Source organism: Toxotes jaculatrix, chromosome 2, assembly GCF_017976425.1.
Source record: "Toxotes jaculatrix isolate fToxJac2 chromosome 2, fToxJac2.pri, whole genome shotgun sequence".
Lineage (NCBI taxonomy): Eukaryota > Metazoa > Chordata > Actinopteri > Toxotidae > Toxotes > Toxotes jaculatrix.
The window spans coordinates 21,121,754-21,135,285 of NC_054395.1; the positions used below are offsets into that span (position 1 = coordinate 21,121,754).

General features: G+C 39.8%; 1 protein-coding gene across 3 annotated transcripts in view; it reads left to right on the top strand.

Moving 5' to 3' along the window:
* LOC121190894 (metabotropic glutamate receptor 7-like) overlaps window positions 1-4,088 on the top strand; it is a 57,170-nt gene extending 53,082 nt beyond the window's left edge. Inside the window, exons 9-10 of one of the 3 annotated variants that reach the window (XM_041051928.1) lie at window positions 208-464; window positions 3,971-4,076. In XM_041051928.1, coding sequence (XP_040907862.1) covers window positions 208-464; window positions 3,971-4,076 — 363 coding nt within the window. Of the gene's footprint in view, window positions 1-207; window positions 465-3,872 lie in introns of all 3 variants that reach the window. The other 2 variants (XM_041051931.1, XM_041051933.1) reach the window with 2 other exon arrangements.
* Window positions 4,089-13,532: the final 9,444 nt, after the last annotated feature.

The window sequence follows — 13,532 nt, forward strand, 5'->3', positions numbered from 1 at the left end:
TGTAATTGGCCCCGAATGTTTAGCCATCATAGCTGACTTTACTCATTTTTCTTGATAAGGGTTTAAATGCTACTGCTGACTCATTTGTCTGCCTTATAGAGATGTCAGGTCCATACCACATACAAAGAAACTGTACATCTGTGTTATATTTTCTGCTCTTCCAGTCTGTATTAAAATCACGTTTTACCTGTCTGTGCTTCCTTCCAGCTGTACATTCAGACAACCACCCTGACCATCTCCATGAACCTCAGTGCCTCAGTAGCACTGGGCATGCTCTACATGCCCAAGGTGTACATCATTATCTTCCACCCTGAGCTGAACGTACAGAAGAGGAAGCGTAGCTTCAAGGCTGTGGTCACAGCTGCCACAATGTCATCACGTCTGTCCCAGAAGCCCAGTGAAAGGCCCAATGGAGAGGCTAAGACCGAGCTGTGTGAGAACCCTGCTGCTGATCCCATGAGTAAGTATCCCACTGAGACAATAACGAAGCCTCACAGGCACATTCATATGCAACATCAACCGTATTCATGATCTGTATTAGATCACAAAGCTGAACTAACTAACTTATGGTCAAAATAAATTTAGATTTAAATATAGAATTTAAAAATTACATTTTTAACTCACTATAATGTAAGTATAAGCAGTGAAACGGTTAGCTTTAAGTGCTTACTAATGTACAGGGTTTGCAGTAACTGTAACTTCCTATAAAGACATATTTTATGTAATTACAACAGTGTTTAACTTTATTGTCATTCATTATCTGTTTGGACACCAGCTTACTCTTATGAACACGTATTTCTGCTTACAACTACAATATAGCGTGTTATATTGTAGTTGTAAGCAGAAATAAAATCAGAAATTCAAATTAGATGTCTCTATACCCTCATAAATGCTAAATAGGATAAAGTAGCGCATTATTAAATAAGGGAGAGACCCATATTATGTAATGTACTAGTTTAAAACTCTGAAGGCATAAGTTAATAATTTATAATAAAAACACCATATGAATGCTTTTATACATTTAGATACGCATAGGTTAAATCTGTGTTGTGATAATATGCTAGCAAAAAAGCTAGCATCTCACACACACACACACATGACGTTCATATATAAGTATTTGTGAGCTATAGTGGGCACAGTCATTCTGTCTGGTTTGTTTTCAATGAGTTAATAAAGCCTATAGAGACTGGGGCATGATATAGACCACACAGACCCAGGAGTGGTGACCTATATATATATATATATATATATATATATATATATATATATATATATATATATATACACATGTGCAATGGAGGTTTCAATTGGCTTTAAATCGTAATTTCCTTTGAAGAGCTTTCTCATATCTTTCTCATATTTCCTTTCTTGACTAGAAAATCCCATTCCAGCAATTTAATTGGGTGGCTACTTGGGTAAAAAGTATGTATAATGTCCTATAGAATCGGACCCAGTTATCTTGCTTCCTCATAAATGATTAGACCTTTAACCCAAGTGCACGGCAGAGAGCATGAGAGAAGATGGGGGACTTGCTCTGTGAAGAGATTTGAAGAAGCAGGGCTTTGTCACCGGGAATGGAGGGAGATAATCTGTCTCTGTAGCACTGTGTTACTCATACCACCCTTCATCTGAAACAGTAAGCATGATCCTGTTAGCAAAGATAATACTGGGTGTTAGTACGTGAGTGGGGGAACCCTACATACCTCCACAGTTCAGTGATATAGTGTTTGTTTTGGGTGAGCAGCACCGACACTGAAAATGGTTTTAGAGAAGAAAAACTGCAAAAGCTGGATCTTAGACCAACGTTGCCATGGAAGCGCTTTGCTCTTCTCTAGTTGTCAGGATGAAGACAGAGATGATTGACAGCTCATGCAAATCACACATCACAGGCTCCAAAGTCCTCCTCTCCCACAACGCTTCTAATCACATAGAACGATCATGGCACCCACAGGTGCGCCAGCCCCTCAACCCCTCTTTGAATTATGCCTATGAGATGACAGATTTTCCTGGGAATTTCTCCAAACACCCAACAGTTGTCACGCTCATCTGTCATGAGCCGAATGAGCTTGTGTATGTGTGTATACGTACAACTGCGAGAGTTCATCTGTGCGTGTGGTGTTCAATGTGTGTATCAGTGTGTGACTGAATGTGTGAGTTACGCACGTATAAGTCAGAGAGATGATGCAAGTGTACCAGGGGACGGGGAACATATCCTTGCCAGTCACACATGTGGCTCATCGAGCACATACATATTCTGCATAGAGGGCGAAACCTTAACATCTGTCGCAGCAGCACATCAAAAGTCCCCAAGCAGGGCAATGCGGTCTCTGGGAGGCCCTCCCAAAAGTGTTCGGTGTCATCTGTTCTGAGTGTTTCTCACCTTCTGTCTCTCCTACATGAATGTCTTCTCGCCTCGTCTCTCCTCCCTGCACACACTCTCCTCCTCTTGCCCTTCTTTTTTAGCAGCAGTGGAAGTGACATTTATTAATGGCGAATTTATGTGCATGACCGCCCCGAAACCTGAACTGTGCCTCGACCATCCCTGGAGACTGTCCGTCAATTCCTGTAACCATCAGAGCGCCAAATACCTCCCTTTCAGGGCCCATCAGCCCTGTAGGAGATGACTTAGAGTGATTTATAGGATTAAGAGCATTAACAGTTCTGCAGATTTACATTGGTATTGATACAGTGTAATATCTTCATGATTACACCTCTCAGGCAGGAGTGTTCACCCCGTTATTCTGAGTCAGTGAAAGGAATGTGGATGCTTTAATGCTTTTCAGATCAAATTCACTTCATTAACAATGAATACTGTGGTAACAAAACACAACCTAACAAATAGCAGAGCAAAAGATAAGAAAACTCTAGGGATCTGATGAATAATCAGCTATCAGTATTAAAAATTTAGAGGTTGGCGTAGGTAAATGTCTCAGTCCCAGACAAGTAAACACACACACACACACATAGGCACATAACATCTTGCCCAAAAACGACTGCTCTTTCTGAAAACTGTTTATGGTTACCAGCAGTGATCTGTCGTACATTTACTAATGTTTTATTCATCATTCATGCTGGCCAAGCTACAAAATGCAGCTGTAAAGAAATGGTGCGACTTTAATTGCATAGCCCATGGGACTTGGTCGGCATAGCAACATTAAAGCGGCAGAATGAGAATTTATAGCAATGCCCATGATTAAAAAAATGTATATTGACCTTCTCCACCATACAGAAAGGACTGCGTGTGTGCAGATATACACATCCTTGTACTTGCTGTTGGTCCACATTTTCTTATCCCAGTCTCAACCACCGCCACAACATCACACACAACACAGTTATTGAAAATATAAAGATTTACTCTAACTAACTCTAGGCTTAATTCCCACCCAAAAAACAGCTTTTTAAAGAAGTCACGACAAGCCAGAATGACCTCACCTCACAACAAATGCTTCGCTGTGAAGGTTTGAAACCCAAATTGTTTCTCACAATGATAGATATATGAGAGAACACACAAACGCACACACAGCACTTAGGCACTCAGCCACATTCAGATATGTTTCCATGGCAATCCTGACTGGGATCACATTGCATGCCGTAGCATTTGTTCGGTGCCTACTTGTGTGGTGTTTGTGTTTTTTTATCACTAGTTAACATCTGAAAATAGAATGTAAGGCTTCACATGGGGGTATTGTGAGTTGTGAAATACACTGGACCAGAAAATGTTGCTACTGATTGCACACAGCTGATGATAAGATTGCACGACCCAGAAGGACGACTTTCCCCAAAGCAGGTGTTTATATGCCTCTGCTTATGAATTTTGAAGAATCAGTTTTTAATGTAAATCTTAATCTTTTTTTCTTTAACTCTGTTCTCAGGTCAAGCAACCAAGAAAACATATGTGAGTTACAACAACCTCAGGATCTGATCTGCTTGAAAATGAATTCTGTTTGTCCTTTATCTGTGATTGAAAAAGGGAAGGGAGCAGTAGTGGAACAGAGAAAGACAGACAGAGACAGGAGAGAGAGCGCAGGCATCCCAGCACCACCTGCAGTACCTATGCACTCCAGGACTGTGGATAGCATCCAACCTTCATCCAGACATGATACATGAGTCCTGAAAGAAACTAGCACAGCTGTAGGCCGGTGTGGTTGGGCCTCCCGAACCAAACTGTAGGTTTTAAGCTTGTGTTGTGGCCCCCTTCTCTCTGACAGAGAACAACTTGCCTGCTAAAAGGGGTCACTGTGAAAGAGGACAGCCATAACAAAAAAAAAAAAAAGAAAAAAAGAAAAAGGACAATGGATCCGCTTTCAAGATATTTTCTTTTGAAATGTCATTAAAGCCATATTCTCTTGGGGTTCCCATTATCTGATTTCTGTTTTGTATTGTTTATAAGTGATTTTCTTCTGTGCCTCTTTTTCTTGAAGTTAATTTAATTACCTTGAACAGCAAGCTCTGCCACATACAGTATTTTATTTTACCGAAATCAACTCCAATCAGTCCCAGATGATTATTATGTTAGAGTGATGGGCAGTGTAAGTATATATTTTTTTTGTAAATATTTGAGAGTATTTTCATGTTTGGAGTACAAAAATAGATATCCAGTCTTTGTTCAATTGGATTTGGATGGTAATGAAAAGCACCACAAAGTGTTCACTTTGCATGTGCCAATGTTTGTCTGTTATATTTGATGTAAACAAAAAAAAAAAGAAAAAAAAGAAAAAAAGAGAGAAATAAATTCTGAAAATGATAATGAGCTTCAGCATCCTTCTGCGGTTTGTTTTCTTTACCAGGACTAAGCTTCATTAAATGAAAGAATATGGCTTTAATCTGTTGTTGAATTGACACCAACCCCCTCCCGTCCCCCTGTATCTGCAAGCATGTTTGTTTTACATAGTTTCGTACTGGGTACATTATGCCTAATTATGGTGTGGGAAACATTAATATCAGAGCAATCATGCAAGTATGTTGTGATATCTGTCAAATTATGAACATGTAATAAAATCATTTTGTTATCTTTTATACAACTAAACCAAACAGCATATGATAGTTATTTCTGTGCACGAGCATGTGTGAGTCTGTTTGTACCGGTTGGCTTGTTTGTGTTTCATAGCAGGAGAGAATACGGCACGTTTAAACTGATGTATGAAGAAGTACAATTAATCACCGGGGTGTTTATGGATTTCTGGAAACTGATGGAAATGTCGTGCTCGTTTACTGTCTTACCCCCTGACAGGGCACATTAGCGAGCTCGCTGAGCAGTGCTGTCATGCAGAGATGAGACCCTGCGAGAGGAGAGGATGTCCACTTGCTGACTCTTTTACTCACCCTTTGCTCTTTCTGTCTCATCCGCTGTTTCCCTTTCTCGCTGTTGCTCCTTCCAAGTGTCGCCACCAATCCCCTACATGAATAATATAACATGTCAGATCAATTTGTCCTGCTGATGACCAAGGCTTTACGAGCTAACTGTTCTTTATTCCTCTGCCTGCCTGCAAGTATAATGTTACTATTTTCAATATTGATTATTATATAAAAACATGAATAGGCCACGCATGAGAGACTTCTGTTTCCTTACCCGGTAAGCATCTCCCTCTAGGCTGGTACATGGGCAAATGATATATGACCAAGAGATGCTGATTCCTCTTCTCTGTTTGTGCGTGTGTGTGTGTGTGTGAGAGAGAGAGAGAGAGAGAGAGAGAGAGAGAGAGAGAGAGAGAGAGAGAGAGGGAAATAGAGGGAAAGAGGTCCTTACCCACACAGGTTTTCTGTTGTTTCTCTTTCCATTTGTCTGGCATCTCTCTCAGCTCCTGTGGGACCAGATGGTCTTTACTTCTCATACGCACAGTCTGTCATTTTGTGTTGCACACGGCCAAGAAAAATCCCACTTATGCCCAATTAAGACTAGCCTCTCCCCCCAAATTAATTGCCTGTGTCAGTGTCTGTGTGCAAGTAATCAGTAGGGGCTGAACAGAGTTTAGATTTGCAGCTCAGCAAAAAGAGAAGAAATACTAAACAGCCTAAGCAATAGCATTCTGGATGTTGATATATTAAGCAAAAACTTAGAGCTTTGAAATATAAGCAGAAAAGATTAAATAATCTAAGTATGGCTCATACAGGAATGGTTTTTACCTACCTAAAATAGTATGAAGTATGGTTTACTCCAGCTCCAAACTCTCAATGCTCCTGTGTAAGGAGCCCACCTGCTCAGTATACACCTGTTCTGTACCGTAGGCAGCAGTTTCCAGGGAGAATCAAGTGGGGAAAACATCAAAGGGAGGAAACTAATCATGGTGGACTGAGAGCAAGGCACACTCCACCAGGACTTCACTGTTTCCAACTCTGAGGATTGTCAGTCGCTGATTATCATGTGCAGAACATCTAAAGTTGAACAATAGATTTTACAGACTTTTAAAAATGTACACCGTACATCGTTGCCAAAAGTTCTGACTCTTAAGAGCTGTCTAGCTACAAAGTTGTCAAAACTGTCCTCACGGTGTAAGAATTGCAAGTCTGTCTGACCCAGTTTGGATGACAAGGTGACACCGCTGCTCTATGAAATATACATTTCAGTGTGTGCCTCATGTGACATGTAGAAGTCCCAGCATCAAAGGCTCGGGCCTTCTTCTATCTGAGTTTTCATGTCACTTTGGTCCACCTCCGCCTTTGAGGAAAGCCTTCTTTATCTTGTCAGAACTCCTGATGCGCTCTTTCACAGACAATTTACTGATGCTGAGTCTAGATTAGCTCTGTTTCATGGCTCCTGGGCCCTGGGCTCTCCTGTCTCTCCATAAATGTCCAATTATCCAACTCCAGCCAGAGTGAAACCTTATCTGCTTCCCGTCAGTGACCAACTGAGGCCTGCTATAACGCAGGGTGGATAAAGACACTCTTTACTCTTATTTTTTTCTCCAGCTGCATCTCGTACTCAAAAACTCCCCACGATGCCTTTAGTTTACCAACATCTTTTGCTGTATCTCCTCTATGAGAGTGATCCAATAAATCAGGCGAGTTACTGTTACCAGCCCATAGTGATACTAAGATTTTATAATTAGAGATACAGTAAGATAGCCCATGGTTAGACATGAATCATAACATCCACATCATCTCATAGGCGCTAATTATCACCTCAAGGAAGATCACGTGCGAATTTTGTGAGCAGGCTGCGCAGCTGAAACGTTGAACGTTTGTTTTTCTATGAGTGATCCAAGAAAAAGATACAGTGCCTATTTTTCTGGGTGCATGAATTAGTTTGGGGTCAGTGGGTGCCATTTCTTATCTCTGGGTCCACAGAGCTACTCCTTGCCCTTCTGCAGGGGGCAAGGCTGCAGTGTGTGTGTATGTGTGTGTGCACGCATGCGTGTGTTTTGTCACAGGGTTATTGCATTTTTAATCAGCGGAAGAGACCAGGCATCATTCTCATCACATTAGTGTCTCCTGGTATTTATTTCTCTCTGTCTGTCTCTCTCTCTCTCTGTCTCACACACCACTTATACTCCTGGGGGGGGGGGGGGGGGGGGGGGGGGGGGGGGGGGGGTGGGGGTGGAGAGAATACATTTGAAATTTGCTCACTTGACAGTCATTAGAGATATGGATTCTGACAGTACAGAATTAGCTCAGTCACCTCCTTTATCTTCACTCATCTTTGGCTGAGGGATTTAGTACATGTTGCCTCTACTGTAATGACTGTTATACCTCCCTTGCTGTCTCCCTCCCTGCAGTCCCCTCCCATCTCTTCGATATCCAAACTTCTAATTCCATCTTTCCCCCCAGTTAATGATTATTTGAAAATTACATATCTGACTTCATGGATTTAATTGACTGTTGTGTTATTAAGACGGCTCAGGGAGACGAATGCTCTTCAGAATTTGCAGCTGACTAGGTGCGCTAATCTGCCGCTTTCCCCCAATTTCCCCTGTCAGAAAAATGCATTCATGGAGAAAAGAAGTATGGTGTGCTGGCATACATCTCATGAATATGTTGCATATTTGTTATGCTTTGGCTACGTGAAAGATGCAACTCACTTTTAGAAGCTTGTGTAGAATAAAGCAGTACATTTCTGAATCACAGCCCAGGTTCATGGCACAAACAAAAGCCAGCAGCATTTAAACCAAGGCAGATCATCTGTGGTTTAAACAGGAGTTGACAGAGATAAGGGCTGGCTGGCTGTGAAATTTAACTAGAGAGCTAAGCCCTTCATTTCAAGGAGCGTGGCATAAACAATGCATTTCCACATCCCACACAGATCACTGTTATTTCAGAGAAAAGTAAATGCTAAGAGAAGCAAAATACTGAAATGGAAATAAATAGTTGGGGAAGAGTGATAGAAATCCACATCAAACAAAGATGAAATGAAATTGAAAACCTAAAAGGTACAGAGGATAAATCATATACCACACTTTTTGTTTGCTTGTCTGAGAGTAGATTAGTAGAAACAGGTGTCTGGTGTTATGCTTTTACTTAGTCTCCTTCTTCTTAAAACAGATCCTAATTCAGGCTCATAAATCCTTCACTTTCAAAAGCTTAAAAGCTACGAGTTTTGCTTTGGGCATTGTGCAGGAAGTGTACAGTCAAATGATTATAAATCAATTCAAAGCGTGAATTATAGTCTTACCTCGCAAACTACATCGCTGAATATTGTGTGTCTCATTTTTCAGTTGGCGGTGAAGTGTGGAGCACTCTCCATTTGATTAAACTCTACCCAAAGGCTGCATCAATTATGTATCTTCACAATGGAGTTAATGGACTGCAATAACAGTTGAAGATGACTTGACTAAATTTCCACATGACATGTCAAGAAAAATCTCAGTTCAGTAATGTAACCCTCCTGAACAGCTTGTCTGAAATGATTAAAAAAAAGAAAAAAAAATCAGGTATGCTTCTAGCTTATTAAAAAAAATCACATTTTCTTTTGTTAATTCCACTGTTAGTCGGTGAAACATTATACCCTCTGACAGATCTATCTCCTCCAGGAGTTTAATATGTAATACGCGTCAGCCTTTCTCTGTCATGAGCTTAAACGTATCTTTGTGGGGACCGTGTGTGCACCCAGTCCATAGGTGTGTGAATGTCTCAGCTCAGCTTGCAACCCATCTACCTTGTGATCCAGCTTCTATAATTCTGGTCTCTGGGGTTTCAATCCCATGAGTGGACCCACACAGAGAACAGAAGGGGCCCGCCAAGCCCCGACTACACAGTCACTGACCCATCTGGCCATAAGGCCAGCAGGGAGCACGCAGGACGCAGAGACCAAAGCTCTGCACAAACATCCTGTGCTAACATGAGACTGGCAGATCACACGATGCCTGCAAAAGGTAGAAATGGCGAACAGCAACCACATACTGAGCAACCCTCATGTTTTATTTTGAGATGTTGTGTGTTGTTTGAACTGCAAGTAATGACAGAGGGCAAAGAGTTTACAGACTAACGCATACCACAGAGAGGAATATGTTGTACAGTGCCTGATGTGAGAGTGATCCTGCTGCTGTGTTTTGTATAATTTAGAGCAAAAACAACATGTTGATTCAGCTGTGATCTTTGCAAGTCAGGCAATGGTTGGTTCAACGTGACATTACAGAGCAGAGGTTTCCAACCTGACCTCAGAGCTGCCGTTTTTTTTTTTTTTCTCTCTTCACTCAAATGCACAGCCATGTAAATGTTTCTAATAACCTCTCACGTGACAAGTGTCTGCCGTTGCCCTCGGCCCCTGCAGCAGGCCTCAACTTCAAATGCTGCTCACACCATTAACGCCAGTGCAAGCAGCCAGTACAAGGCAGCATCTGTCATGCTTTCCCCCCTAGTTGGTTATAACCCCCTCCACCCACCATCACCACCACCACCACCACTTTAACTTCTGAGCTTTGTCACGCCACAGCAAATCCACAGCATACACGCAAATGGGGCTCCTTCCATGACTGAAGACGAGGATTTCCATCCCAGCTCTGGAATGGATCCAATTTATGAGATAAAAAGCAAAATGCAATTAGTCTACACTTTGTAAATCTGTGACTGAATTATGAAGTCTCACAGCTATTCTAACTTATCAGGCTTTCTAATTATGAGTGTGACTTAAGAGAGGGCCAACACATTTTATTATCAATGGGAATTAACAGAGGATCTCTTCTTTGCTGATGCACTGTTTTAATAAATAGCAAACATTAGTGATGCCTTCACTGATTCATGTGTAGGTTATGAATTTAAGTATCTTACAAAAAGATCTTGTACCCTATTCATGTTGTATCTGATAAAAGATAACTGCAGTTTTGTATTTCTGTTTTTTTTTTTTTTTTTTTTTTACCACAGCTTAAGGCTGCTTGTTATTTGTCTACAAAAGACATGATGATCTCATGTAAAGGTTATTAATCAGCACCTTTGCCATGGTGTGATGCTACTGCCATCTACTGATACTGCAGTCATTTCTGTCTTTCTCCCTGTATTTTCCAGACGAGCCTCAGAGCCATGCATTCTCACTACCCTGTCTCAAAATGTAATTTCTGTACAACCACTACCAGCATATGACCAAATGTACTTCTGAACAGACTTCCTATTCTGTGCTCAGGGCAAACAAGCTCATTCTGTCAGCGTTGAAAAGCAGTCAGATGAACCTACTTCATTCTGTCACAAGATGGCGCTGCAGTCATGGCTGGTGGGAGGACAAGATGCCGCTTGAGATGAGGTGAAGACACACTCGCACACACACAAACAGAAATAACACACACTTGTTTTTGCCACCTGGGATGACAATACATTCGGTGACATTAATTCCCATTATACTGACTATAACCACTATAATGCCTAACCCCAACCTTTAGTCTAATCTTACCATTGTTGTCATGTACTGTTAGAAACAAAGGCCAGGGTTTTGAGAAGAGGCGACACAAACACCAAAACTTTTCCATTTCAATTTTCAAGGGAGTGAATATATGCTCCAAAAGGTGTTGTACTCTGAGAGTTCTTCATACAATCACAAAAAATAACAAACTAGTGTCTAAAACAAAAACAAAACAAAACAATTTTATAACCAAAAATAATAATAATAATAATAAAAGAATCCACATTCAAGAAAGTAAAATGAAAAACAACCTGCAATTTTAACACAGTGAATCAAATCACTTCATTTATGCAGTTTAGTGGTGGTAAACAAAACCGAAAGTAAAATTACCAACACATTTTTAGACACCTTTAACAAAATAGTGTGACAAATCCAACCGTTTTACCATAAGTAAAGAGATCATTGTCCCAGCAATGTGATTAATAAATAGCACTGCATGTTTTAAAGCTTCTGTGCACAGTTGATTTATAAACCTTTCAACTGAGAAATAATTCAATTTTATTAAATTTTTATTCATATAAGTAAAAAAATGAAAGATTGAAGCACTGTATTGATCAAACATTCGAATTGTCAGTTCATCATTGACAGTAGCTTTAAGGCTAGCTAATACCTACGGCTAAGGTCTGTTAGCTATCAAGATGCAGGAAGTAGTTAGTTCCCTAAATTGAGAAGAAAAAATGCCCAGCTCGTTTTTTTTTTAAAGAATTAATAATGTTTGTGTATTTGTTTAGTTTTGATAAATACAGTATTTCATTAAACACAGTTTGAGTAATTTTTATGTCAATGTCGGTTTGCTGATGATATTAGCTGTATGTTAAGAGGCTCTTTAAGCTAGTTAGAGTCATGATGACACTGTATTATTCATGTATTTTTCCTTCTCCACTCATTTTTACCCCACCTTGTGCTTAGTGAGGGTTAGTGCCAACACATTTCTGTATTGTGTTGTTCAGTTTTAATACTTTTACATACATAAAATAAAACCTGCACAGCTACATGTCAGGATTACTCTAAATTAAACTGGCTTTGATAGTAGCTTTTATTCACTTTTTATTATCCGAGTATGTTTGTGATGTATAGGTTAAAATCTGTACAGATACAGATGTAGTTTAATTTAATAGTACATTCTTTATATTCTAATATGATATGTGTATATGCAAAATATTTTTATGGCTTGCCTATACTAAAATATGAATATATACACCTTGCTTCTCTAACAATTATCCTTCATCATTATGTTTTTTTTTTTTTTTTTTTTCATCATTGTGCTTTCAGCCTAATGGGAAACAGAGTGCCACATTTCTTGGGCTTTGGGCATCTAATGAGGCCTATTACTGAGTTGTCGATATCATGTGTTGCTGCCCACCATCATACCCTCTCTGCTATTTCCACTGCTAAGTAGCAGATCACCTTACGGTCTCCTCAAGCACTAGGGTGCATACAAAGACAGATTAGTTTTTCTTTTTTTTTCATTTAAATCAAGAAAATAAATTTGTGTCAGTGATTCTGAGCAGTGTAAATAATTACCCTCCTGTTTGCAATGAGAGCTTGGACTGGCATGGCTACAGGCCTAATTAGAATTTGTTATGACCCCAGGATTTATAAACACACTTACGAAACAGCGGTTTTGATTAGTTTTCGGACAGTGTTTGAACTAACAAAGATACAGCAGGAGCTGCTTAAACACCTAATGTGTGAAGCAATTTCAAACGATTATAAAGCAAAACATTTGTATTCATCTGTATTTTATCTACTGTATTCTTACTTCAGAAACTGAAAGTCGTAAAACAGATGAGGCTTGTGGTTTTGTGCGCAGCGCTGCAAAGTAACCACAACAGCAGGTTTTCAAGTGCAGTGCATGAGACACATAAACAACTTAAAAGTCAGTTCTTACTATAGGTTTTCATGAGGTTATACATTTTTCATAACATACATTACCTTTCATTCCCAGTACATTATTAATGAGTGCAGAGGGGAGGCTGATGAAGAGAGAGACTGGCAGGGCATAAAATAGCCTCAGCTCCACATTCTGATGAACCCTCATTACCTCCTACTGGCTGCTGCTATCGATTAGCCCAAGTCCATTTGTAGATTCAAACTACTCAACTGCAGTTGTAGCAGTTAGATGATCCTTCAAGGAGAGTATTAATAGAAATCACATTCCTACATACAGAAGGTGTACTTTGAGAAAACTATAGTAGGTTGTGTACTTTTACAGAAACTTGTTTCAAATCCTATGCAACTTGTGCAGTGAGACCTTGGATCAAGCCATTAAAATTAACAAGGTCCACTAGAGACTGACAAAAGCATTTGTGGCTGCTATATTATATTGTATGTTTTCAGAATCTTCAACATTACTGGAAGAAAGGTTTGTATAGGGTCAGCATCCTTTGTAATGACAGCCACCTGGGAGATGGGGATCATATTTTGTTTGAATGTAAGAATACAAACGTACATTTAATGAATAGGAGGTAAAAGAACTTGCCAAAGTACTATTTAAACCTTCCATCTATGTTTAATTTTAGCCCAGTATCAGTTAATCTGCCAATTTTTAAGTCACTTAATTTATTCATTATTCAGTAAACAAAAAATCCAAAACCACTGAAAAATGCCTGTCACTGTTTCCTAGAGCCCAAGTTTACATCATCATCTTATTCAACCAGCAGTCCAAAACCCAAAGAAATTGAATTTACTATCATGCAGCAAATTCTTA